Below are 26,306 nucleotides of genomic sequence, written 5' to 3' on the forward strand. Positions count from 1 at the left end.
CCCGCCTCGAGCCCAGGCCCAAGCGCTGCGGGGAGGAGGAGGGGGCGCCCCCGATTCTCCAGGGCCTTCCTGGCTCGGCCCCGCCTCCACCCCGCCACTCTCCTTGCCCTGTACTAATAACAGCCACGGCGGCTAGGTGGGTGCAATGCTCTTGGGGCCGTGCATGGGCACGCACACCCTGATTCTTGAGCACGGCCGAACAGGCCCCGTCAGGTACTGTCCTGTGGGACGCAGAAGGAAACGGGCGCAGAGAGGCTGGGGACTTGCGGAGCGCACGCCGCCGGCTCACTGAGCGCCGACTAAGGCCGGACCCCTGGCCGGTGCCTGCGACGCTTTAGTCACCATCGCATTGACTCTTCTCGGCAGCTCTCTTTCTGTCTCTGTTTTACAGATAAAGAAACTGAGGTTCCGAGGCGTGTGCTCTCTTGGCCGAGGTAAACAACTGGACCTAAGACCCGCAGATTGCACACCGGGGCTGTATTCGGGGCTGGCGGGGTGGCGGGGCGGGTGGGGGGGCGTCCAGGGAAAGGAGGGAGAGGAGGGAGTGGCCCGGGAAAGGGGTGATGTGCTGGTTATCAGGTGGTACAAGAGGCTGTCATGCCTCAGTGTTTGGACCCACACAGGCCCGACTGGCCTTCCAGGCTCTTCAAGGCACTTGCTGTGTGACCTCTGGATGATGGCATCACCTCTCTGAACCCTAACTCTTTCATCTGTGAAATGGGCGACACACTCCCTGCCTCGGGGATGTCGGTGTAGATCACATACACAAAGCACTCACATCAGGTGTGATAACCAATGTCCCACATTTCCCCAAAGCCTGGCAAATGCAGGCACTCTGAATATATTTGATGATGTTGAGGGATATCATTATGCGGTACTGGCTCTGTCAGTCTGAATAAGGGACCCTCCTCACCCCTCCCTCACCGAGCCCACCCGGCTTACACCGCCTTCTCCTTCCCAGAGGCCCTCCATCTCAGCCAACCCAGTCAGCCAAACTGGAGGATTCCCCTCCCGACGTGGGGCTGGCCAGAGTTCCCTCGCTCGAGGGCTCCAGGGCTCCAGGGCTCCGTGCCAAGAGTCCAGACGCTGGAGTTGGCACGGGCCCCACTCCGGGGGAGAGCAGATGGTGTCTGCAAGTGCACTTGGCTCAGCCAAAGTTTCTGACAGACGACAGGCGGGGAGACCCACTGGAGGCTAGATGAGAGGGACCTGGAGCGGGGTTGTTTTATCTGGGAGAGATAACCTGTCACTAGCTCCTTAACCAGGCTCTGGTTGTTTTTTCATCCAGCTTATCACTACGAAACATAGTCTATACTTCTGTTGTTTGTAGTCTGAATCCTCCCCCCATCAGTATCCGCTTCAGGAGGGCTGGGATTTGATCTGATCGCTTTTGTTCACTGCTCTGCCTCAGGGCCTGGAACAGTGCCTGGCACAAAGTAGCCCTTCAGTACATATTTGTAGGAAATGGGGGCGGGGGGCATCGGTTTTCCACCAAATCTTGGAGCACTTTCTACTATCGCTCGGCATATCCGATGACCCAGAAATTCCATTCCAACCAGATGTGAATATATGTCCCCCACAAGGCAAATCTCCATCCGATGGATGGGTAAATAAGTTGTAGCATCTTCCTACCAAGAAAACTATACAGCAAAGAAAAGGAAAGATCCACAGCCACGTGCAACAGTGTGGGTGAGTTTCACCATCGAAATGCTGAGCACAAGACGGGAGACACAAAACAGTGTGTACGGTGTGATTTCATTTATATAAAATTCAAAACCAGGCAAAAGTAATCCATGTTGGTAGAAGTCCAGTTAGTCGTTACCCTCGGGGGCACTCTGAGGAAAGGTCATGTTCTTCTCTTGAGCTGACCTCTGATTATCAGGTGTGGTTAGTTTCTGGAATTTAATCCAGCTGTTGTTCACTTATGATTTATGCACTTTTCTGGACATAGATTATACTTCAAAACAGTTTTTTTTAAAGTGAGTTGGATCTCTGCAGACTGACCTGGGTCACTTCTTAAGATGTATCACTGAGGGGAAAAAGCAAGATAAAAAACACTACATACCGTCGCTATGGAAAACAGTATGGCAGTTCCTCCAAAAATTAAAAATAGAATTACCATATAACCCAGCAGTTCTACTTCTGGGTAGGTACCCCTAAGAGCTGAAAGCAGGGTCTTGAAGAGACATCTGTACAGCCATGTTCAGAGCAGTGTTATTCACTAGAGCCATGAGATGGAAGCAACCCCAGGGTCCATCAACAGATGACTGGATGAAGAAAATGGGGTACCTATTATCCAGCCTTAAAAAAGAGGAAGAAAATTCCAGGGCGCCTGGCTGGCTCAGTCAGTAAAGCGTGCGACTCTTGATCTCAGGGTTGTGAGTTCAAGCCCCACGTTGGGTGTGGAGCCTACTTTAAAAAAATGATTAAATAAAACAAAAAGGGAGAAAATTAGGACGTGCGTGACAAGATGGACTAACTATGAGGACATTATAAAAGGACAGCTGCTCAACCATTCCACCTCTGTGAGGCACCCGGATAGTCGTATTAATAGAGACAGAAAGCAGAGAGGTGGGGCGCCTGGGTGGCTCAGTCGTTAAGTGTCTGCCTTCGGCTCAGGTCATGATCCCAGGGTCCTGGGATCGAGCCCTGCATCCGGCTCCCTGCTGTGTTCCCTCTCTCGCTGTCTCTCTCTGTCAAAATAAATAAATAAAATCTTAAAAAAAAAAAAAGAAAGCAGAATGGTGGTTGCCAGGACCTGGAAAGATTGGGGGGCGGGGGTGTTGTTGGTTTTTGCTTGTAGTTTGTTTGTTTGTTTATTTAATATATATATATATATATATATTTTTAAAGATTTTATTTATTTATTCATGACAGAGAGAGAGAGAGAGAGAGAGGCAGAGGGAGAAGCAGGCTCCCAAGGAGCAGGGAGCCCAATGCGGGACTCGATCCCAGGACCCTGAGATCATGACCTGAGCCGTAGGCAGATGCTTAACCATCTGAGCCACCCAGGCGCCCTATTTAATATATTTTTAAGTAAGCCCAATGTGGGACTCCAAGTCATGACACTGAGATCCAGAGTCGCAAGCTCCACTGACTGAGACAGCCAGGCACCCCTGTTTGTTTTTAGTTTAGTTTTTTTTTAGTTTTTTAGTTTTTTTGGCTTTTTAAAGTATAGTTGACACACAGTGTTACGTTAGTTTCAGGTATAAACATAGTGACCCAACTTCACTATGCCTTATGCTATGCTGACCACAGGTGTAGCTACCATCTGTCACCCCACGGCGCCATGACAATATCATTGACCATACGCCCTATTCTGCATGTTCCATCCCTGATTCATTCATTCCACAACTGAAAGCCTCCTTCTCTCACTTCCCCTCACGCAGCTCGCCCATCCCCCAGGCCCCTTCCCTCTGGCAACCATCAGAAAGCATCATCTTGGGACGTTTTTATTTTTATTACTTATTTATTGATTTATTTTAGAAAGGGGGAGAGAGAGACCAGGGGTGGGGGGGTGAGAGGGGCAGAGGGAGAGGGAGAGAGAAAATCTTAAGCAGGCTCCACGCCTAATGTGGAGCCCAGTGCAGGGCTCCATCTTATGACCCTGAGATCATGACCTAAGTTGAAACCAAGAGTTGGATGCTTAACTGACTGAGCCATCTGGGTACCCCAGGGACATTGTTCCTTCATGGGCACAGAGATTCAGTTTTGCAAGATGAAAAGAGTTGTAGAGATTGGTTACACATTTATGTGAATGGACTTAATGCCACAGATCTGTACACCTAAAAATGGCTAAAATGGTAACTTTTATGTTATGTATCTTTTACCACAGTTCGTTTAAAATTTAAAAATAAAAAGTAAAAAATAACTAAATATTCAGTTTGCAGGGCGCCTAGGTGGTTCAGTCATTAAGCGTCTGCCTTCGGCTGGGGTCACGATCCCAGGTGGGATCAAGCCCCGCATCGGGCTCCCTGTTGGGCGGGAAGCCTGCTTCTCCTCCACTCCCCCTGCTTGTGTTCCCTCTCTCGTGGTGTCTCTCTCTCTCAAAGAAATAAATAAAATCTTTAAAAAAAATTAACTAATAGCAAACATTTATCACACCTAAATCTAGGTACCGTCCTAGAGTTATTACGTATTTGTATTAGTTATCTATTGCCCCATAACAAATCATTCCCCAAAACCTAGTGGCTTAAAACAAACATTTATCATCTGACATAGTTTCTGCTGGTCAGGGATCTGGCAGTGGCTTAGCTGGGTGGTTTGTTTTTTTTTTTAAGATTTTATTTATTTGACAGCGAGAGAGAGAGTGAGCACAAGCAGGGGAAGCGGCAGACAGACAGAGAGGGAGAAGCAGAATCCCTGCTGAGCAGGGAGCCCGATGCGGGACCCAATCCCAGGACCCTGGGATCATGACCTGAGCTGAAGGCAGATGCTTAACGACTGAGCCAGCCAGGCGCCCAAAGCTGGGTGGCTCTAACTCCAGGTGTCCCATGCCGGCCAGGGCCGCAGTCATCTGAAGATCTGACTGGTGTTGGAAGATCTGCTTCCAACGTGGATTGCTGGCATTGTTGGCAGGAGGCTCCAGTTTGTCCCCTTCCGGGTCTCTCCATTGGCTGCTTCTCTGCTGTCACAACCTGGTGGCTGACCTCCCTCCCAGGGAGCCACCCAAGAGAAAGAGCAAGGAGGAAGCTTCAATGCCTTTTATGACCTAGTCTTGGAAGTCGCAGAGCAACACCTGTGTCATGCTGTATTGGCCAGAAGCAAGTTTTAAGTGCAGCCCATAATCCAGGGGGAAAGGAATTAGCTTCCACGTATCGAAAGAAGGCATCTCAGGGCGCCTGGCTGGCTCAGTCAGAAGAGCATGAGAGTCTTGCCCTACATGGGTGTAGATATTACTTAAAGAAATAGAAACTAAAATAATAATAATAATAAAAGAAAAAGAAAGAGGGCACCTGGGTGGCTCAGATGGTTAAGCGTCTGCCTTCGGCTTGGGTCATGGTCCCAGGGTCCTGGGATCGAGTCCCACGTCGGGCTCCCGGCTCAGCGGGGAGCCTGCTTCTCCCTCTGACCCTCTCCCCTCTCATGCTGTTTCTCTCTCGCTCGCTCTCTAAAAAATAAATAAAATCTTTATAAAGAAAGAAAAGAAAGAAAAAAAGAAGAAGAAAACAAGCATATCAAAGAATCTGTGGACAGGGGCGCTGGCTGGCTCAGTCAGAAGTGCATGTCACTCTTGATCTCCAGGTCATGAGTTTGAGCCCCACATTTGGACATTGCGCTTTCTTAAAAAAAGAAAAAAGAAAAAATCTATAGGCACAGTTTAAAACAGCTTCATACATTAAGTCATCCAGTCCTGACGATAGTCCAACAAGTTGGGTCCCATCATTCATCCTCACGTTACAGAAAAGAAAACGATGGTACAGAGAGGCTATAGGTCACACAGAAGGGGCAGAGCCGAGACTTAAATCCAGGTAGTTGACCTGGGAACCATTTTCGTAATCACTAAAATCAACCAGTAGGGAGAAAACCAATTAAAGAGAAGATATTTAAGAAGGAGCACTAGGGAGCCTAGGTGGCAAGTTGGTTAAGCCTCCGGCTCTTGGGTCCAACTCATGACTCGGGTCATGACCTCAGGGTCCTCCAACAGAGCCCTGCCTCTGGTTCCTTGCTCAGCGTGGAGTAGGCTTGGGATTCTCTCTCCCTCTGCCCCTCCCCCCACCCATGCTGTCTCTCTCTAAAATAAATAAATCTTTACAAAGAAATGAAGGAGCACTGACAGCACTTGACTGGTTGGATGTGGGAAGTGATGGAGTCTTGGATCACACCCAGACACAACCTCCATATTCCTTTGAAAACTGAAAGACATGCATTCAAGGAAGGAAGTACAGCAGAGATGTTAAGAACAGAAGGTTTAGGGGCACCTGGATGGCTCAGTCAGTTAAGCCTCTGCCTTTGGCTCAGGTCATGATCCCAAGATTCTGGGATCAAGTCCCTCGTCGGGCTCCTTGCTCAGCGGGGAGCCTGCTTCTCCCTCTCCCTCATCCTCCAGCTCCCCCTGCTTGTGAGCTCTCTCTCTGAGAAATGAATAAATAAAATCTTAAAAAAAAAAAAAAAAGTACATAAGGTTTAGTGACAGAGTTAGATAGAACTATAGTCAATTTGGCCTAAGGCAAATGATGTTGCCCTAATTTCATCTTTTTTTTTTTTTTAACGATTTTACTTATTTATTTGATAGAGACACAGCGAGAGAGGGAACCCAAGCAGGGGGAGTGGGAGAGGGAGAAGCAGACTCCCCGCTGAGCAGGGAGCCCGATGTGGGGCTCGATCCCAGGACCCCTGGATCATGATCTGAGCAGAAGGCAGATGCAGAAGGCAGACTGAGCCACCCAGGCCCTTATTTCTTCATCTTAAATAAAGCTGATAATATTAACTACCCTGTGGGATGTCTGAGGATTAAACAAAATCATGCGTGTAAAACGTTCAGTTTACAGGGTCTGGCACAGAAAAAACACTCGCTAAATGGTAGCTTTCAAATATCTCTCTTAGTGAAATTATTTTATTGAATTATTTTATTTACGTAAATACCATCCTATTAAAATGTTGCCCCCTCCCTGTAATTTTGAAGATTTTATTTCTTCGTTTGACAGAGAGAGAGAGAAAATGAGTGGGGGAGGTGGGGCAGAGGGAGAAGCAGGCTCCCCGCTGAGCAGGGAGCCCCATGCTGGGCTGGATCCCAGGACCCGGGGATCATGACCTGAGCCCAAGGCAGACGCTTAGCTGACTGAGCCCCCCAGCCACTCTCCCTCCCTGTAGTTTTGAGGTGGTGACTCTAACTTGTGTAGTCCCATTTTGCTAAAAAGTAGGAAAATGAGTTTCCTTTGGACTCGTGGTCTGGGCTGGAGGAATTCGGACTAGGGTTCAAGTGGATTTAGAGGGTGGAGAAGGCACACTGCTCAGGACATCAGAATGTGTCAGCGCCTCTGACTCAGTCACTCTACTTGCACCCATTACACGGATGAGTTAACGGAGGCCTGGAGTCGTGCAGGGTCACATGACAAGTTACCGGCAGAGTCCAGCCTTCAAGAACCAGATTTTCTGCAGATAAAGAGGAGCCTCAGTTCCTCATTTCTCAACCCCCTTCCCCCCGCCCCCCCCCCCCCCCTTGATCAGAATCATTACTAATAGTGAACTGGGCCGTATTCCGGAGAAGGAAGTGACATTTATCATTACTTGAGGAGCCACGGGAAACTCTAAAAAAGGAAGGAAAACCCCCTCCCAAACTTGAGTCTCTCTGAAAGAGGAAGGATTTTTTTTTTTTTCATGGTAAGAAATGGGGATGCACGCAATGACCACAGGGAGCCTCCCCCTTGGTCCCGGCTCAAATCTCTGATTTGTGGTCCCGGCTGGGAGAGCGTTTCGGGAGGCTTACAGCGTCGAGGGCTTCCATTACTTAGTAAGGAAGGTGTCCCGCAGCAGTAGTTGGCGAGCAAGCCTCTTCAGCCACACTCAAGATGGCAGCTGCCGGACCACGCCCCAAATGGCGGAACCACGAGTCGTGTTTGGAGAGACGCTTTTCCCAAAATGGAGAGAGAGGGGAGAGAAAACGTCCATCACATCTTAGCCCCGCCCCCAGGCTGCTAGGGCCAATTAGCGGCCCGCAGGGCGGGGGCCAGACTAGGAGAGGAGGCTGCTGTTGCCCCAGCAACAAGCAGGGATCCCGAAGGCGGGCACAGCCTCGGAGGTATCGGCGCCTCAGGTCCCTCGCTTCCAGGAAGATCCTGGGAGAGGCGCGAGCCAAGCCTAGGAAGTCGGCGTCCGCTGAGAGAGCGAAAGGTCAGGCCCATGAACTGCAATCCCTGCTACCTCTTCCCCCCACCTAACCGTTAGGTGCTCTGAGGTAGGAATAACGCATGCGCGGGCTTAGAGGCGGGGCTAAGGCAGCCCTGCACTTAAGACGCATGCGCTTCTTGGTAGTCGGTGGTCAGACGCGAAGAGGCGGAGCTTTATGCGTGTGGGCGTGGCCACAGGCCCTTGGGGCGGGGTTTTCCGCCGCGCTGAGCAAAAGCAAGAAGTTGTTTTAGAGGCGGGTAGTTAGGCGCCAACTCCCAGACTTCAGCCCACCGCCCTCACTTTTCCGGGGCTCTCCTGGGGAGGCGGTCAGCATCGTGGTTAAGACTGCAACCTCAGTAGTTTGACGAAACTAGCTGGGAATGCTAGTTAACTTGGTAGGCCTCAGTTTTCCCATCTGTCAAGTTGGAGATAATAGTACACTGACTTGTGTGATTACATTTTTCCCTCAGGGCCATGGCTGAGGTGCACGTGATCGGGCAGATCATGGGGGCCACCGGTTTCTCAGAAAGTAGCCTCTTCTGCAAGTGGGGCGTCCACACAGGTATTCCTGGGCCTGGTTCACTTCCCCACCCATACCCCCAGCCCAGAATTTCTACCCTCCTTCCTTCACCCCCCTGGCCTAATCCCTGACCCTCATCTTCCATTGGCTCCCGGGACTCCTAGCCATGACCATACTCTGACAATGTGAAACGCACATTGTTCTTCCCATCCCATCTCTCTGGGGGCTCCGGCTCCCCATCTCTGGACACACGGCCCCCAACGATGTGGGGATAGACACCTCCCCCCCCCCCCCCACACACACTCCCAATCCTCAAAACACTAGCCAGCCTAACCCCACTGGACTTAGGTGTGCCCTGGGTCCCTCCCTCATCTTCATTCTTTGCTTTATTGAGTTCTGACTGTAAAATGGGTTTCCATCCCAGATTTACAGAGGAGAGGCCACCCTCCTGTATTCATAATTCTCTGTGAGAATAGGGACCCCTTCCGATCAGTCATCCATGTTCATGCACACAAGCCCAGGAGAGACTGCGGGGCCCCCAGTTTTCATGCCTCCCCATCAGAGGCAGCATAGCATCCAGTGGAACGGGTAGGGCCCTAGGCCGCCAGATCTGGGCTCAAACACTAACTCCCTCCCCTAGTGATTGGTGCCCTTTGGACTTGACCTCTGTTTCCATGTCTAAAAATGAAGCCAACAGCAGCCAAGCAGCAGTAGAGTGTTGAGGTTAAGAGCAGACTGCCTGAGTTTGAAGCTGCATATTAGCTGTGTGGCCTTGGGCACTCGTCTTTGCCTTGATTTGCCTGTCTGTACAATGGGAATAATAACAGCGCTCATTTCATGGGCTTGTCTCGAGGGCCAAATGAATAGCAACAGCACTGAGGAGAGGGCCTGGCCCAGTAAGTGTTTGCCTGGCTTGTGGAACAACTGGATGGGGTTCTGTTGGGAAAGCCTTGGGGGTGCTGCCCCACGTAGAGTAAACACTCACAAAATGGCTCTTGCCATTGTCATCTCTGGAGGTCCTGGGTCCTTTGCGATTTCACCGGTAGGTAGGATGGTGGCTGAGATTCCCGGGGAAAGGGGAGGGGGTCCTGTAGCTGAGCAGATAAGAGGCAGGCTCTGGAGTCAGACTTAGTTTCTTCCTCATCTGTAAAGTGGGAATATTTATCTTTCAGAGGGATGTTGGGAAATCTTGTATGTGAAGAGCCTGACTCGAGGCCTGGTACTTTCCTCACCTGGCCCAGAAGGGAGCGATAGCCGACATGATTTTTATTATTTCAGGGGGCCCTTGGTGGGGGGGACAGTTAATCCAGCAGAGAACTCAGGGGCAGCCAGATCAAGGGCTTGGGCCCTGCAGTCAGAGAAAGCACAGTTTGAGTCCAACATCACCGTGGGACAGTGGTCAGCCATGTTCTTGCTGTGCCCAGCATGGACAACCGTGCTTGGCACACAGCAGGTGTGAAGTAAGTGTTCATGGAATAAATGGCCAAGTAACTTTCCTTCTCAGAGTGTTTCTTTTTTTTTTAAACTTTTTTTTTTTAAGATTTTATTTATTTATTTGACAGAGAGAGCACAAGCAGGGGGAATGGCAGGCAGAGGCAGAGGGAGAAGCAGGCTCCCCGCAGAGCAGGGGGAGCCTGATGTGGGACTCGATCCCAGGACCCTGGGATCATGACCTGAGCTGAAGGCAGTCGCTTAACCAACTGAGCCACCCAGGCACCCTCAGAGTGTTTCTTTACCTGTAAAATGGGGATTATATTAGCATCCACCTCCTAGGAGCACTTATTTGTCCAACAAACATTTATTGAGCACCTTCTGTGTAAGAAGATCAGAGTTTTGAGGTCCTGGGGACCCAGCAGTGTGCAAGAGGGGTGCTCTCCTGGGGCTCCCAAGTAGAGGAGACAGAAATTTTAAAAAGCAGATAAGAAAATGAGCTCAGGGAAAAAATGAGAGGAGATGACGTGCCAGGGACTAGCATTCGGATAGGAGGGTGAGGGAGCACCCTTCTGTGAGAGGTGGCACACTTGAACTGATCCCTGAAGGATGAGAAAAAACCAGGCACGGGCACATCCAGGAGCAGAACCTTCTGGGCAGAGGCCAAAGCCAGTGCAAAGGCCCTGAGGAGGGGAACAGAAATCGGGCCAGCGAGGCTAGAGGGTGGTGAGGGATGGGGAGAATGGTGGGAGGTGAGTTCAGGACAGGCGCACAGGTCAGGCCATGCAGGGCCTTGTGGGCTCCCGAGGGGAGACTAAAGTGGGGGTGGGGGGGATTAAAAATCCCAGAGGGCAGATTAAATGAATTCATGGATAAAGCGCTTAGCACAGCGTCTGACTTTCTTTCGCTATTATTATCAGCCCCGGGAGGATTGCTATTACTACGCACCTTTCACCATGTGCCGGAGCTCTTGAAGGACACCCTCGGCCCCATCTTAGTCCTTGGACGAGGCCTCTAACATGGGCTGAGAAGAGTAATAAAATGCTATCCAGCACTTACTCAGTAATCACTGTGCCCCAGACGCTGTCCTAAGAGCTTTCTGTGTATTGGCTCATTTAATCTTTTCACAAAACCATGAGGGATGCATCCTTATGCACCCATTTTACAGAAGGGGAGACCAAGGCAGAGACCAGTAACTCGCCTGAGGTTGCACAGGCAGGGTGAAGTAGTACCAGGATTTGAACCGAGACATTTGGCTCTTGAGTCCACACTTTGGTGGTGGTGTTGTTGTTTAAAGATTTTATTTATTTGACAGAGAGAGACACAGCGAGAGAGGGAGCACAAGCAGGAGGAGTGGGAGAGGGAGAAGCAGGCTTCCCGCCGAGCAGGGAGCCCGATGCGGGGCTCGATCCCAGGACCCTGGGATCATGACCTGAGCTGAAGGCAGACGCCTAACGACTGAGCCACCCAGGCGCCCCTTGAGTCCACACTTTATAACCCCTGACCCCCCTGCCAGGGAGAGACAGGGTCCTCCAACCCCACTGTCCTCCCCTTCCTGATGTCTGCTTCCCGTCCCTCCCTGCAGGGGCGGCATGGAAGCTCCTGTCGGGCGTGCGGGAGGGCCAAACACAGGTGGACACCCCCCAAGTAGGGGACATGGCCTACTGGTCCCACCCCATCGACCTGCACTTCGCCACCAAAGGCCTCCAAGGTAGGTTCCCTGCATGAGCCCCGGGCCAGGCTGAGGGGAGGGGGGCTAGCAGCACTTGGAACACCAAGTCCCACCCCTGTTCCCTGGGCCCTTTGGGTCCCTTTCCTGGCCAGACCTGGCCCCGGAGAGGCTGAGCTGGCATCTCTGCTGGCTGGCTCTGGAGTGTGTAGGATGAGGCCAGAGGCCAGGGCTGCAGGGGGCGAGGGGAAGGTGGGGACCAGGGAGAGAAGGGAGGTGTAAAATGGGGATTATATTAGCAAAGAGACAAACAGGAGTCTTCCATCAGGAGGAAGCTGGGACTGGGTTATGAGGGAGAGAGGCAGGCTGGTTGCCCTTCTGTTCTGCAGGCTCGGCTCAGCTGCTCACAGGGGAAACGAGTATGCGGGGGAGGAAGGGTATCAGAAAACCTTTTCTCGTGGAAAATTTAAATCACTGGAGAGGAGTGGATTCTAGGAAATAGCCTAGGTAAACATGCCATGTATTTCAACAATACAAATAATATTTACTGAGTGTCTGCCCTGTGCCCCGCCTGTGTTGGGTGATGCCCTGGAAATGTTGGTGATTGAGACAGCAACCCCCCCCCAGCCCTGTCCTCACGGGGTTCACCATCCCCTTGGGAGAGACAGAGCTGTCCCCAGACAGGGCAGCTCAAAGTGGGCTTGCGGGGGGATCCTAAAGGGTAGGGGAGCCCAGAGGAGATGTCTGACTGCCAGGGAGTTCAGGGAGAGCTTCCTGGAGGAGGGGATATTTGAGCTTTGCCATGAAGGGCTAGTAGGAACTGATAAGCCCGAGGGACGGAAGCGGGTTCTAGGCAGAGAGCTGTGTGTGAAAGGCCCAAAAGGGAAAGTGAGCCAGGGGCATTTGGAGGATTGAGGGTGAATAAGAGGAGGGCCAGGGGTGAGGTGGCAGGGGACAGGGGACGGGCCATGGAGCTGAGGCCATCTCCTGAAGGCACTGGGGAGTCACAACATGTGACTCACAAGTCAGATATCAATTTTAAAAGATCCTTCTGGCGGCTGTCCTTCAGCTCTGCAGACCCCACATCCTCCAGTGTGGGCCCCAACCTTGCCTCCTCTTTCCTCACCCCCCATTCTGCCCATCAGGAAATCCCTTTGGCTCTACCTTTCAAATGTATCCTAAATCCCCCCACTTCTCTCCCCGGGCACCCTGGTCTGCCCTCCCTCACCTCTCACTTGGACAATTACAGCAACCTCATCCCTGTGCTCCCACCCTGCCCCCAGAGTCGGTCCCTCTGTGAACACCCAGGTTGGGTCACATTCCTCCCCCATGCAGAACCCTCCACGGTCCGCATCTTACTCAGGGTAAAAGCCAAAGCCTCATCGTGGATCGTGGAATCTGGCCTGTCCCCTCCTCTCCCTCCCCGTCTCTCAGTCTGCTCCAGCCACACCGGCCCCACCCTGCAGCTCCCACCTCAGGGCCTTTGCACCGGCTGCTCCCTCTCCTGGGTGTTCTTCCCTAGATGTCCGTCTACATGGCCCGCACCCTTCCCTCCTTTAAGCATTCGCCCACATGTCACCTTCTCAGTGAAGCTTCCCTTGCTCACCCACTTTCTAAAACTGCATCCCCACCCCCACCATACCCAGCTTTATTTTTCTCCAGAGCGGTGATCACCATATGACATACCCTGTAATTTGCTTATTTACTACATTCGTTGTCTAGGATGTCAGGAATTTTTGTCTGCTCCGTTCACCACTGTGTCCCCAGCTTCTAGAATAGGGCCTAGCACAGAGGGGCACAGAAAGGAGGGTGAAATGGGGCCAGATCTCCAAGGGCTTTGCCTACCGGGTTGAGGAGCTGAACCATGTTCTAAGGAGCGTGAGAAACCTAAGGAAGCGGGAGAAAGATGCTTCCAGCTGCCAGGTGGACGGTGCATTGGCGGGGCAAGAAGGAAGGCCCTGGGCCCAGGGCGCACAGAGTGGGCCACTGTGAGGGAAGAAGGGAGGTGTCCGGGACTAGGCCCAAAGCCTTCACCTCGGGACTGCGCTGCCCTGATCTGGGGACCCAGAAGAAGAGGCCGTAGAAAGGGATGTCAGCTGAGGCCAGGTCCAGAGGGCCTGGAATGTCGAGGTTGGACTTCTCCTGAGGGCACTGGGGAGCCCTGGAAGGGTTTTCAGCAGGGGAGGACCACAGATTCAGAAAGCTCCCTTGTGAATGGGCGGCCAGAGAGAAGGCCGGGGCGGGGGCAGACACCCCAGCGGGGACCTGTGGAGATCGAGGAGGTGGGGATCCGGGACAGGGAGACCGAGCTACTCCACCTCTCCGAAATTTCCTTCCTCCTTCCCTCCCCATCCTGCAGGCTGGCCCCGGCTCCACCTCCAGGTGTGGTCCCAGGACGGCTTCGGCCGCTGTCAGCTTGCGGGCTACGGCTTTTGCCACGTGCCCAGCAGTCCCGGCAGCCACCAGCTGCACTGCCCCACATGGCGGCCCCTGGGCCCCTGGCGCGAGCAGCTGGCCCGGGCCTTCGTGGGTGGCGGCCCCCAGCTGCTGCACGGGGACGCCGTGTACAGCGGAGCGGACCGCTACCGCCTGCGCACGGTGGCCAGCGGCCTCGTGCACCTGGAGCTGGGGCTACTGCTGCGCCACTTTGACCGCTACGGCGTCCAGTGCTGACCGTGCCCCCGAGGGCAGGCCCCTGTCCCCAGCCCTGCGCGCCTGTCCAGGGCCCGCATGGCCCAGGGCTCCGAAGCGGGGGCTCGGGACGCTGTCGGGTCTGACCCCAGCCAGCGACCACTGTGGCTTCTGTCCCGGCGAGCACCTCCAGCCCAGTGGCTGCCCCCACAGGTCCAGTTGGCCCATCTGTAAAACGGGGGCAGGAAGCGTGTGGGGCGGCAGGGTGCTGGGGGAGAAGAGGCTGCTGGGCCCACGGAAGTGCTCAATAAAGGAGAGCAGTTCTTACAGGTGTGGGTGCCTTCCTGACTTCCTTCTTCGGTCAGATGTCTTGTGCCCTATCCTCCCGCTGACACCCTCCTTCAGGCCCCCCCTTTCTGACACTCCTACTTCCCCCATCCTCTGCCTCAGCCTCTGCCCCCCTCCCCACTCTGGGTGCCCCTCTCAGGACCCCACCCGTTGGGGCTTCTCCCTTCTCTGTGCCCCTCTCCCCACTGGGACCCCCGTCTTCTGGCTGACCCTCTTCCCCAGCCTCCCACTCTCTGTCCGCTGGGGTCCCCGTTCTCTGATTCCCCCCCACCCCCGGACCCGGTGTCCCCAACCTCTGAGTGAGCCCTCCCCGCCAGGTCTTCATTCCCTCCGTGACCCCGCGCAGCCCTCTGAGCCACACGCAACCCGCCTGCCCGCTGTGGTCGCGCTCGGCCGCCAGGAGGCAGCACCCCGTTCGCGGGGCGGAGCCGGGGTGCCCGCCCCCTCCCCCCGGGGCTTAAGGGACCCCCCTCGGAGCCCGCCCACGCGAGATGAGGACGGTGGCCCGGCCCCCCCGCATGTCCTCCCCCTGGGGGCCGCCCCCGCCCCGCGCGCTTCCTGGGTGGGGCCGGGGCGGATTCAAAACCCCCCGCCGCCCCAGCCGGTCCCCGCCGCCGCCGCCGCCGCCGCCGCCGCCCTTCGCGCCCCGGGCCGTCCCACCCCCTCCTCCCGCCGCGGATCCGCCAGACAGCGAGGCCCCCGGCCGGGGGCAGGGGGGACGCCCCCTCCGGGGCACCCCCCGGCTCGGAGCCGCCCGCGGGCCGGCCTCGGCCGGGAGCGGAGGAAGGAGCCGCCGAGGAGCAGCCCGAGGCCCCAGAGTCGGAGACGAGCCGCCGCCGCCCCCGCCGCCGCCGCCGCCGCCGCCGCCGCCACTGCGGGGAGGAGGGGGAGGAGGAGCGGGAGGAGGGACGAGCTGGTTGGGAGAAGAGGAAAAAAAGTTTTGAGACTTTTCCGCTGCCGCTGGGAGCCGGAGGCGCGGGGACCGATTGGCGCGGCGCTGCCCCGCCAGGAGGCAGGACTCGGGGACCCCAGACCGCCTCCACCACCGCCTCGGCCGCTCGCTCCCTCCCTGCCCCCTCCACGGCGTCCCCCCCAGGCGCCCCCATTCCGGACCAGCCCTCAGGAGCCGCCAACCCGGACTCCCGCGAAGACCTGACCCCAGACCTCGGGCGCACCCCCCTGCACGCCGCTCCCCCCACCCGCAGCCTCTCTCCCGAGCCCCCGCGCATCCAAGGACCCTTCTCCTCCGGGATCCGGGAGACGGGATCACTCTCAGACCTGCCTCAACTCCCCTACTCAAGACCACCCACCTCTGGTACCAGATCTCGCCCATCTCGGTTTTTTTCCTTGGGATACCGAGAAACCACCCATCAGAGCCTCCCGTCCACCTCCGCTCCCTTCTCCCCGAGGGCATCAGCTCCCCCACCCCCACCCCGACCCTCCTACCTTTCTTCGGGAGACCCCCAGCCCCTGTCGGGGCGGGGCCTCCCTTTTCCCACCCCAGCCCGGCTCGCGCTCTCGGCAGTGCCGGGGGCGCCGCCTCCCCCATGCCGCCCTCCGGGCTGCGGCTGCTGCCGCTGCTGCTGCCGCTGCTGTGGCTACTAGTGCTGACGCCTGGCCGGCCGGCCGCCGGACTGTCCACCTGCAAGACCATCGACATGGAACTGGTGAAGCGGAAGCGCATCGAGGCCATCCGCGGCCAGATCCTGTCCAAGCTGCGGCTCGCCAGCCCCCCGAGCCAGGGGGAGGTGCCGCCCGGCCCGCTGCCCGAGGCTGTGCTGGCCCTTTACAACAGCACCCGCGACCGGGTGGCGGGGGAGAGCGCCGAGCCGGAGCCCGAGCCTGAGGCGGACTACTACGCCAAGGAGGTCACCCGCGTGCTAATGGTGGAAAACAGCAACAGTGAGCTCCGAGGGGCCGGGGACCCTGGAGGGGAGCCCCCAGGGGGCGCCGGAGCGCAGGGGTCACGGGGAGGAAATTACTGGCAGAGGAAACTGGCTAGAGGAAGAGGACCCCCGGGGTTGCCGGGAACGCGGGAGGGGGCTCTCAAAGTGGATAGGACTGAGCTCCCTACCGCCCCCCCCCCCCGCCCCACCACCAGGCATCTGGCCCTTGAAGACGAGGAGCTAGTGAGCGAGGTGGACCGCTTCTAGAAGAGGGCCATGGGAACATGCGGGATCGTGGGGGCAGTTCCCTAGAGGGAGAGAAGCGATTGGGGGGTGGAGGGGTAGAAAGACTTCCCTCTCCACCCGACACTAGAGTTTGGGGAGTCGTGGGGTGAGGGCTGCAGAGAGGGAGCCCGCTTTGGGAGAAGCGAAGACCCCAGCATTTGAGAAAGGAGAGGCAGTGGGGAAAGCTGACCCAGAGCTCAGGGCTCACGAGGCGAGAAAATTCAAGAAGGACAGGAAAACTAGGTGACGCGAACCCCGGAGGTGCCGGGAAAGTGGAGAGTGGACCCGCTTGCAGCGTGCGCGAAGAACACGCGGGACTGGGGGAAGGCCCACAGAGAGGCGGCGAGGGGGCTGATACATGCGGGGGAAAAGGGGACCCGAGGTCGTGGGTTGGGGGGAGGTCGGAGAGCAGCGGAGACCCCAGGGGGGCGCCGGGGATGCGCGCGAGGTGCCCCGAGTATTTGGCATAGGGACGTGAGAGGAGCAAGCCCAGCGGGGGAAGCGAGCCCCCAAGACACCTAGAATACTGGGTGGTGGGAAGGGGTTTAGAGAGAGGGGAGACAAGCATGAGAAAGGGGGGAACCGTACGAACAGTGCCCTGCTGGGAGCCGCGAGCCCCCCACGCCGCGGGAGGGGAGCAAGTGGGCTGAGTGAGGAGTCGAGCCTTAGGGGGAGAGGTGGATGGGTGCGACTCTGCAAGATCCGAGTGAGAAAACTGACTCGGTCGGGGTGAGGGAGCCCCACGTGGGTGCCACGCGCGGAGGGAGGAGCCTGCCCTCCCGGAAGGGGGGGGGAGGAGGACCCTGCAGAGCTGAAGGGGGAGAGTCTGGACCCCAGAGTCCCAGTTCCTCTCGGGGAGGCTGGGGAAACCCCAGCGTCCGGCCGCCTCGCCCTCCCTTCCCTTTCCTTCCCGTGCCCGGGGGGCGGGGATCGCGCGCGGAGCCTGGGGCGAGACCGGGCAGGTCGGGTCCCCGCCCTCGCGGCGGCGGCGGCGCCTCCAGTCCTCTTCACCCCAGCTCGGGGCGGGGCTGCCGCTGGGCCCGCCCCCCCGGCGCCCACGCGGGGACCCAGGTGTCCCTTGGGGCCGGGAGGTTTGGGGGCGGCCCCCCCGCTTGCCCTCTCTGCCTTGGGTGGTGCACCTGTGGGTCCCCGGGCCCTGCGTGCGCCTAGTTTGCAGCTCCAGCCGCATGACGCCCCTCCCCACCCATCTCTCGGCCTCACCTTTTCTGTGGCCGCTTCACCTTCGTTGTAGAGATTTCTTTAACACTGACACCTTCCATCCTCGTCTCCCCTCCCAGTCTGCCTCCCTCTCGCCCCCCAAACCCTATGTCTCTCTTCCTGTGTGTGTCTGCCCCATCTCTGCCTTGCGTCTCTCCCGCATCCCCATGCGTGGGGCTCCCCGTTCCTGTCTGTCTCCTCCCTCTTTCTCGCCTCCTCGCTGTGCTCCTCGTGTCTCCCTGTCTCTGCGGTTTCTCCATCTCTCCTTCTGACCGGTCCTGCCCTTCCTTTCTCCTTCCTCCCTATCTGCCCCCCTTACCCCCCTCAACGCCCCTGCGCCACCCTTCCTTTGGGGTTTGCTGAGTAACCCCTGGGTCAAGATAGGACTTCTTTGTGGGGAACCAGGCTGGTCTCGCTGGAGTAGGGAGGAGTAGGGGCAGGGGCCCATGCAAGGAGCTTCCTCTGCCCTTTCTCATCAGATCCTGTCCCCACCATTTTTGCACCCCCACTGCAGAGGCCTAAAGCATGTGCCCCAGTCAGTCTAGAAGGTCATTGGCCTGTCCGCTCATCCCAAACTTTTCCTAGACTAGAAAGCACTCTTCCTAACTTCCGCCCTCCCCCGCCCAAAGCCATTCCTCCCTAGAATGAACTTTGCCTTGTCTAACCAGCTGAGGGAGGGAAGAGAAGAGAGGAAGCAATTAATAATCATAACAAGGTCACAGTAGCAGGGGAGCAGCTTAGCCTAGGGGCTGAGAGCACAGTCTTTGGGAGCAGACTGCCCGGGTTTGAATCCCAGCTCTGTAGCTCCCTACGTCCGTCACCATGGGGCAAATGACCTGTTTCCCCAGCTCTAAAATGGGTATAATAATCGTCTTTTCCTCATGCGGTGGTTGGTTGTGAGGTTTAAATGTCTTAACCCTTGTGAAGTGTTGTGAACAGCACCTGCAAATAGTGAGCGCTCTTTAACACACACACACACACACACACACACCCCAAGGAGCGCACCCCGCATGTGCAGGCTCTCCTACACGCTTTACCTGCGACATCTCTCTCGTGTCACACAATAACCCCGCGGTCGGTCCTCGCTTTGCACATGAGGATCTGGCTTGGAGAGTGGAATTCACTTGCCCAAAGTTATGCAGCGCTTCAGTGAGGAGAGCCTGGTTGGGAGTTAGGGAGCTCGATGTGGTTGCCGATTCCCAAACAGCAGCTGGAAAGTGAGGCTCTGGGAAGGAATGCGACTTGCCCAAAGTCACAGAGCTGGAAGGCAGCAGAGGCCAGGGCTGGTCCAAATGCCCTTGAGCCCATTTCGCACCTGAGACTCCCAAGTGCTGGGGGGCGGGGGCCTGAGCAAGCACAGCAGCCCCCTACAGCCATGTCCTGAGTGGACACTTTACCGACGGTGGGGGACAGGGGTGGTTCAGACCCCTTTTACAGAGGGAGGAGACGAACCCAGAGAGGGCAAGCCACTCGCCCAAGGTCCCACAGCTAAAAAGTGTCAGAGTTGGGTTCCCACCCGGCGTTGTCAGCCCGGGAACCTACGCTCTTAGACTTGGGGTGTGCCAGCCGGCTCCCCGCCAAACCCCTGACAACCCTCCTCTCTGCTCCTCCCGCCTAGAAATCTATGAGAAAATCAAGAAAAGCCCGCACAGCATATATATGCTCTTCAACACGTCGGAGCTCCGAGAAGCAGTGCCCGAGCCCGTCTTGCTCTCCCGGGCAGAGTTGCGCCTGCTGAGGCTCAAGTTAAAAGTGGAGCAGCACGTGGAGCTGTACCAGGTGGGGGGGCCCGAGCCCCGGAGGCGGGGGGGCCGCGTGTGCCCGGGCGCTGGGGCCAAGGGCAGCTAGTGGCTGCCAAGTCCGCAGAGACAAACTTCGGAGGACGGAGGTGTAGACACCGTGGATCGTAGGGCTCTTTGAAACTTGCAGACTCCTAGCACCCTCGGGTAGTAACCACTCGGAAGGCTGGGATCTTGAAAGGTCTGAGGCTCTTAGACCGTTCTGTCCAATAGGGTAATCACTAGCCTCACATGGCCATTTAAGTTGACCAAAATTAAGTAAAAGGAAAATTCAGTTCGTCAGTCTCACTGGCCATATTTCAAGTACTCTGTAGTCACATGTGGTTAGCGGCTGCTATTTTGGATGCCACAGATAAAGAACATTTCCATCGCCAGAGAAAGTTCCCTTGGATAGCTCTGTTTTAGAAGATTTCGAGTCTCCAGGAAGGCTGGGGCCTCTGGGAGGGCTGGAGTGTCCAGAAGGCTATGTGACCTAGAATCCATGTCCTATGGAACATAAGGTTTCAAGGGTGGGTGTTAGACTCTTAGAACAAAGGCATGCGGTCGATCGTCAAACTTCTTGGATTCTGGAGAATTCAGCTTTATGCTGCCAGGGCCTGGAGTGTTCTGCCCGGCCCCAGAGGATCACCACACGGGGGTGTGAGGCGTTGGCAGCATCTGGGTTTGGGGCGTGTCAGACTCCTGGGCGTGTAGAACTTCTCAGGCTCATTGAGTGCGTAATTCTTCGGGGGCTCCTGAGCACTGGAGTTCTGGAATGACTTCTAACATAAGCCCCTAGAAAGTTACAGACTCTCAGAAGGCAGGGCGTCAGATTTGCAGAATTGTATGCTCGCTCGGTGGACCTCAGGATGTCCTCGGAAGGGGGCGCCTGGGTGGCTCAGTTGGTTAAGCCTCTGCCTTCGGCTCAGGTCATGATCCTGGAGTCCCGGGATCGAGTCCCGCATCGGGCTCCCTGCTCGGCGGGGAGTCTGCTTCTCCCTCTGACCCTCCCCCCTCTCATGTGCTCTCTCTCTATCTCATTCTCTCAAATAAATAAATAAAATGTTTAAAAAAAAAAGGATGTCCTCAGAGGATCTTAGTGTGGTGGGCTGTCCAAGCTGAAGGGGGCCTGGCGTTTCACCAGTGAGGGAACTCAGGCCTGGGGCTCAGGGCAGAGGCTGAGCCGGCCAGGTGCTTTGATCCCCACTTCCCCCCCGCCCGGCCCGGGGGTCTCCCTCCTCTCCTCCCAGGGCCGCTCGGGGGGGGGGGGTTCCCGCAGGGTCCCACAGCGTGGATGTCTGGGAGGGAACCGTGTGAGGGGCTCTCTGGAGGCCTGTGTGGTGGAGCAGAAGGAGGGGGTTACAGTCAATGCACTTGGGGGTGTGGAGCACCATCTACTCACTGTCTCCCCCCCAAATTCATCATCCCCTAGAAATACAGCAACGATTCCTGGCGCTACCTCAGCAACCGGCTGCTAGCGCCCAGCGACGCGCCAGAATGGCTGTCCTTCGATGTCACTGGAGTTGTGCGGCAGTGGCTGAGCCACGGAGGTGAGGACTGCTTCTCTGCCCCGCCCCTATTTTGTAATGGGATCGATCCCCTTGTTTGTCCTGGGGCTGCCCTGCCTACCAGCTGCCACCCCATGTTGGTGCCAAAGAGCCAAGACCTGGCCTTCCTCCCAGACCCTCAGAAACGTGAGTGATTAGCGCTTAATCCATTTCCTGATCACCTGCCCTGTGCTGGGGGATGCTGGGGACACAGCAGCGACCCAAACAGCCCCATCCTTACCCTCCCAGAGCCCGTGGTCCATTGTTGGGGTGGGGGAAGTGGGGAAAGTCCTGAAAACTGGGTAGGGCTGGGCTGGGGAGCCCAGAGGAGATGCCTGACCCAGCCTCCGGTCAGGGAGGGCTTCCTGGAGGAGGACATCAAAAGAAGGAGGGGCAAGAGCGTTCGAGGCAGACCCTGAGTCCAGGGAGTGCCTGGCACACCTGATCTGTCTGTAAGAGGACTGGGTCTGTCCTGCCCGACGGAGTCCACAGCACCCACATCTCCTTTCCTAATCTCCCTCTTGATGCTGGGTACGCGGTGGTAACTAAGACCACTTCTAGACCCTGCCCTCCAGGGGCCCACAGTCACTTCCAGATACCTAGAAAGTCTTGCCAAAGCCCGAGGCGGCAGTGATGACCCCAGGGAGCAGTGTCGGGGCGGGGAGGCGCTGCAGGAGCCGGCCCAGGTATCTGCGCCCATCCGAGGGTCTGGGAGGGCCTCCTGGGGAAGGTGATAGTGTTGAGACTTGCGGGATAAGTGGTGGTTCGTCCAGGTGTTGAAAGGTGGGGGTTCAGGAGCAGGTGGGAGCTGGGAGGAGTGTCCTGTGCGGCTGGACAAAGGCCATTCTCGGTCACTGCTGGGTCTAGAGCACCCAGCACAGGGCCCAGCACCTAGGAGCAGCTTAGAAAATCACCCATTCATTCATTCATTCATTCATTCAAGAAACCTTTCTCCCCCAGCTGCCCTGTGGGTTTGCATCCTGGCCCTACCTTTTCCCACTTGGGGCAAGTCCTCTCCTCTCCGTGGGCCTCGGCTTCCATGTCTGCAAAATGGGAAGCTTTGGTGAGGATTGAAGGAGATAATGCTCACACGCTCACAGCGTTTAGAACAGGGCCACCCGGTAGATGTTTGTTTTTCTGGACTGTGGGCTAGGCCCAGCGGGGAACAAGAAAACGGGCATCCCTGCCCCCATGCTTTCCACTGAGGGAACAATGAGGGAACTAAATAGCCAAATACAAATGTCAGGGAGGGTAAGTACTATGGAGAAAATAAAGTGATGTCACTGTGGGGGAGGGGCCTGTGTCCCGGAGGGCCTCTTGGAGGAGGTGACCTCTGAGCTGAGACCTGAAAGAGAAGGAGGAGGAAGCAAGAGGGTGCAGGGAGAGGGCAGGCAGGAGAAGAGGGAGGCAGGCAGGGCCCCCCCACCCCCGCCTGCCCCCAGGGTTGCTCCCTCCCCTTGCAGCCTCAGGGTGAACCACACCTCACAATGGCTTCCCCCTTTCCACTCCCACAGGGGAAGTAGAGGGCTTTCGCCTCAGTGCCCACTGTTCGTGTGACAGCAAAGATAACACACTGCAAGTGGACATCAACGGTGAGGCCCATCTCCCTGGCTTGGCCCCATGGCAGCGTGCCCGCGCGCGCATGCGCGTGTGTGTCTTCTTCCCCCTGCCCCTGCCCCCGTTCATCCATCTGAGAGTGTGTGTCTCTGTCTCCCCCCCACCCCCCACCCCTCCAAACCAAAGCAGGGCTCCGTTCCAGCCGCCGAGGTGACCTGGCCACCATTCACGGCATGAACCGGCCCTTCCTGCTCCTCATGGCCACCCCACTGGAGAGGGCCCAGCACCTTCACAGCTCCCGGCAGCGCCGGGCCCTGGACACCAACTACTGCTTCAGGTGACCTTTCTGCCTTCGCCCGGGGCCTCCTGGGGGGGGGGCGTGATGGTCGGCTCCTGCCCAGGCGGCCACACTGGGCATCTGGCTACACGTGCGTGGGCCTCTCCTCCAGCCTGGAAGGCTCAGCGGACGAGGTCCGAGTGCTAGAATGCTGGGATGGGTGCCCCAGGAGCCCCAGAACGTGGAGGTCAGGTTGCTTTCTTGCTGGTGTGTTGGAACCAGAATGTTGGAATGAGGGACACCGAGCGTGTGGGAGTTCAGTGGTAGCAGGTTGCGGTTCTAGAAGGTTGGGATGCTAGGACACTAGGATTCCGTGTGAATGATTGAAATCTGCGAACGCTGCACTCCAGGAACGTTGGGATCCTAGAATTTGGGCATTCAGAATTGGAAGATCGCGCATGTTGGATTCCTTATGCCATTGGCAGATTGGAGGCCTTGAATATTGGGCTCAGGATGGGGCAAGCCTGTGTTAAAATACCAGCATCCACAAATGTTGGGGTTGGAGAAAGCCAGAGTGGATCCTAGAGTGTTGGGGCTCAGTGTTAGAATCTCGGAGGGCTGGGATCTTAGGAGGTGGTAGTTTGGACCTCTTGAGAGATGGGCTCAGGATTGTGGAACGCTCGTATGCACAGGAATGTGGGGCAGGAATGTGGGGATCCCAGCAAGTTGGAAATGCCGCTGGAGTGTGAGAACCTCGAGATGCTGGAGTATTGCGATCTAAGAGAGTCGAAAAGTTGGATTCCTTAGAATGTGGACATTCAGAGTTGGATGTTGCAGAATTAGAACGATAACCTGACCTTGTCCCTCCCCTGCTTAATATTTTGATGGCACCTCTGGGCTTTCTTATATGCTGTTCCCCTCCTGGAGAGTCAGTTCTGCTCCTGAGCTCAGCCCCAGCCCCAGCCTTCAGCCCAGCAATCTTGTGAATGAATGAATGCACGAATTGAAGCTTTGACTGCTTCTAACATTAACAAACTTACAAAGGGAGGCAGGCAGCCATGTGAGGCTCTGTAGGGAGGGACACAGTGTTACCTAGGAAGCTGGGCCAAAAAACTGAACGTTAAGCTGATCAAGACAGTAGATCCAACTACCAATTTTCCAGAAACCCAGGGACAGAGGAACATGTGAAACAACACCACATGCTTGCAGTCAGCTGCAGTTAGATTGTGGGAAACCTGACCCACTTTCTTCAACAAACACAAGGCAGAGCGGGGGGAAGGACAGAGATGGTTCTTTAGATTTCTAAAAGAATCTGAAGAGATAGATCAACCAATTGCAACGTGTAGACCTTATTTGGATCTTTATGCAGGCGAGTAAAAATGAAAAGACGTTTGGGAGACAGTTGGGGAAATGTGAACTCTGTGTATCTGATGATATCACAGAATCGTTGTGAATTTTTTTTATGTGGTATTGTGGTGATGTTTTAAAATAGTTCTGATTTTCTTGGAGATACATGTGGAAATATTTGTGGATGAAATGACATGGTGGATGGCATGTGCTTCGAAACTGTCCAGTGGGGGAGAGGAAGTGGGTAGGGGGCAGAGATGCAGTGAACTTGGCCATGACGTGAGACTGTGGAAGCTAGCCTCCCTGAACGCTTCCCTAGTGTCCAAGGACGATGTGAGGCCCTTTGGCCTGTCCCGGGGCCCCAAGTAGGTTTCTTTTACCTCTCAGGCCCTGACTGGATGGCAGAGGGGCTCTGCAAGAGCTTTGCAAGAGGGGCACCTGGCTGGCCCAGTCAGTAGACCATGCGACTCTTGATCTCCGGGTCGTGAGTTCAAGCCCCACATTGAGCACAGAGCGTACTTAAAAGCTTTGCAAAAGGCCTTGAACTTGTACTGAACACATGGGTTACACAGTGTCTCAGAGTCACCTGCAGGCTTGTTAAATATGGCCTGCTGTCCCCCAACAGCCCCAAGCCCACCCCCGTGTTCAGATTCAGTAAGTCTGGGGTGGGGCCGGAGAATCTGCATTTTGTACAAGTTCACAGGTGGTGCATCTGCCGCTGTGGGGAGCCCACATGGAGCATGTCCCAGGTGGGTGATAAGAGTCACAGGCTATTCAAATCTTAGGACCTCAGAACCCCCGGTCAGAGGTGAACCAGAAGTGAAAGACTATTCTGGACAGGGGTTCTTTCCCTTTTCTGAGTTTAGGACCCCCTTGAGAAGCTGAAAGCCAGACAATCGCCCCAGACAAATGTCTATAAAGGCACACATATGTGCCTGTGGTTTCAGGAGCTCAAGACCCTCGCTGAACCCACACATGGACTTCCTGATGCCTCCTTGGCCCTTAACAACACCTTAGTTGACCTAACATCCCCTGTGTCTTTGGACAGATAGGGAAACTGAGGCCCAACCAGACTGGGGAGGAACTGGGCTGAGCTCATAGGGATCTCAGATTCCTGGCTCCCTTCTCAGGGCTCTGTGGCTTTTGGAGAGGCCTTGTCTTGCCCCAGAGAAATCTGTATCATCACCTCTTCCTGCTCTGCTTGAGCTGACATGGCCGTGCCCAGGCCCCTGGGTGGTGCAGAGCTGGTGGTGAAGCCGGCCCCAAGCTCCACCGCTTGCCCGCTGCGCATGAGCAGGGAGCGCTCCCTTCTCTGGGTTCAGTTTCTTCACCCTTCAAATGGGAATAATAATAAGGCCTGCCTCACAGGGTTTTGAGATTAATTCATTCTCTGTTGATTAATTTTTGACTAGGTAAATACGTGCACGTGGACCAAACCTAGAAAGAATACTCAGAGACCCTCCAGCTCTGACCACCACTGCCCCCCGCCCCTGAGGAGGAGGCAGCCTATTTTTTTGTCTCTGTGTCTCTTTCCAGAGACAGTCTCTGAAACACTTATACATAACCAATATATATTTTTAAAGATTTTATTTATTTATTTGACAGAGGTGGGAGAGAGAGAGCCCAAGTGGGGGTGGGGGCAGCAGGCAGAGGGAGAGGGAGAAGCAGGCCCGATCCCAGGCCCCTGGGAACATGACCTGAGCCGAAGGCAGATGCTTATCCGACTGAGCCACCCAGCTCGAATCCCAGCTCTGCCACCTGCTAGCTGTGTGACCTGTGGGCGGGGGTGGGGTGGGGGGGCGTGGGCAGGGTGCCCCCTCCCCCGCTCCCTCTGTCTCATCTCGGTCTGTTCCATTCTCAGGCGTCCCTCCATGTATTTTTTATTTTGACCAAATTGTAGAATCCTTTGGGGTGGATGTGGAGAGGGCGCTGCATACTTTTTCCTCCCTCCCGCTCTCCCATCCTTCTTTCTTTTCCTCCCT

The 26,306-nt window shown here is 56.0% G+C and overlaps 2 protein-coding genes and 1 long non-coding RNA gene across 4 annotated transcripts in view; 2 read left to right on the forward strand and 1 right to left on the reverse strand.

Annotated features, from left to right (window-relative positions):
* Positions 1–1,743: 1,743 nt before the first annotated feature.
* On the reverse strand, positions 1,744–2,324 carry LOC118022634. The gene is made up of 2 exons (XR_004682539.1): positions 2,120–2,324; positions 1,744–2,029 (listed from the first exon to the last, which is right to left on the reverse strand). It is a non-coding gene; the product is annotated as an uncharacterized LOC118022634 (long non-coding RNA).
* Positions 2,325–7,706: 5,382 nt separating this feature from the next.
* B9D2 (B9 domain containing 2) lies at positions 7,707–14,634 on the forward strand. Its single transcript, XM_035023290.1, has 4 exons — positions 7,707–7,833; positions 8,301–8,392; positions 11,367–11,492; positions 13,810–14,634. The coding sequence occupies exons 2-4, from the start codon at positions 8,305–8,307 to the stop codon at positions 14,121–14,123; spliced, it is 528 nt and encodes a 175-aa protein (XP_034879181.1). The 5' UTR covers positions 7,707–7,833; positions 8,301–8,304; the 3' UTR covers positions 14,124–14,634.
* Positions 14,635–15,063: 429 nt separating this feature from the next.
* The window catches only part of TGFB1 (transforming growth factor beta 1), a 14,744-nt gene continuing 3,501 nt past the window's right edge, over positions 15,064–26,306 (forward strand). Inside the window, exons 1-5 of one of the 2 annotated variants that reach the window (XM_035023288.1) lie at positions 15,064–16,331; positions 19,437–19,597; positions 21,029–21,146; positions 22,658–22,735; positions 22,887–23,037. In XM_035023288.1, coding sequence (XP_034879179.1) covers positions 15,977–16,331; positions 19,437–19,597; positions 21,029–21,146; positions 22,658–22,735; positions 22,887–23,037 — 863 coding nt within the window. In that variant the 5' untranslated portion in view covers positions 15,064–15,976. The remainder of the gene's footprint in view (positions 16,332–19,436; positions 19,598–21,028; positions 21,147–22,657; positions 22,736–22,886; positions 23,038–26,306) is intronic. The other variant, XM_035023289.1, reaches the window with a different exon arrangement.

Source organism: Mirounga leonina, unplaced genomic scaffold, assembly GCF_011800145.1.
Source record: "Mirounga leonina isolate KUSES-001 unplaced genomic scaffold, KU_Mleo_1.0 Mir_177, whole genome shotgun sequence".
Classification (NCBI taxonomy): Eukaryota; Metazoa; Chordata; class Mammalia; order Carnivora; family Phocidae; genus Mirounga; species Mirounga leonina.

Bases quoted from the DNA above. Each gene is read 5' to 3' on its own strand.
- B9D2 (XM_035023290.1), top strand. From the start codon at position 8,305: ATGGCTGAGGTGCACGTGATCGGGCAGATCATGGGGGCCACCGGTTTC. The intron at 8,393-11,366 runs GTATTCCTGGGC...CCCTCCCTGCAG, and splicing joins CAAGTGGGGCGTCCACACAG to GGGCGGCATGGAAGCTCCTG. The intron at 11,493-13,809 runs GTAGGTTCCCTG...CCCATCCTGCAG, and splicing joins CGCCACCAAAGGCCTCCAAG to GCTGGCCCCGGCTCCACCTC.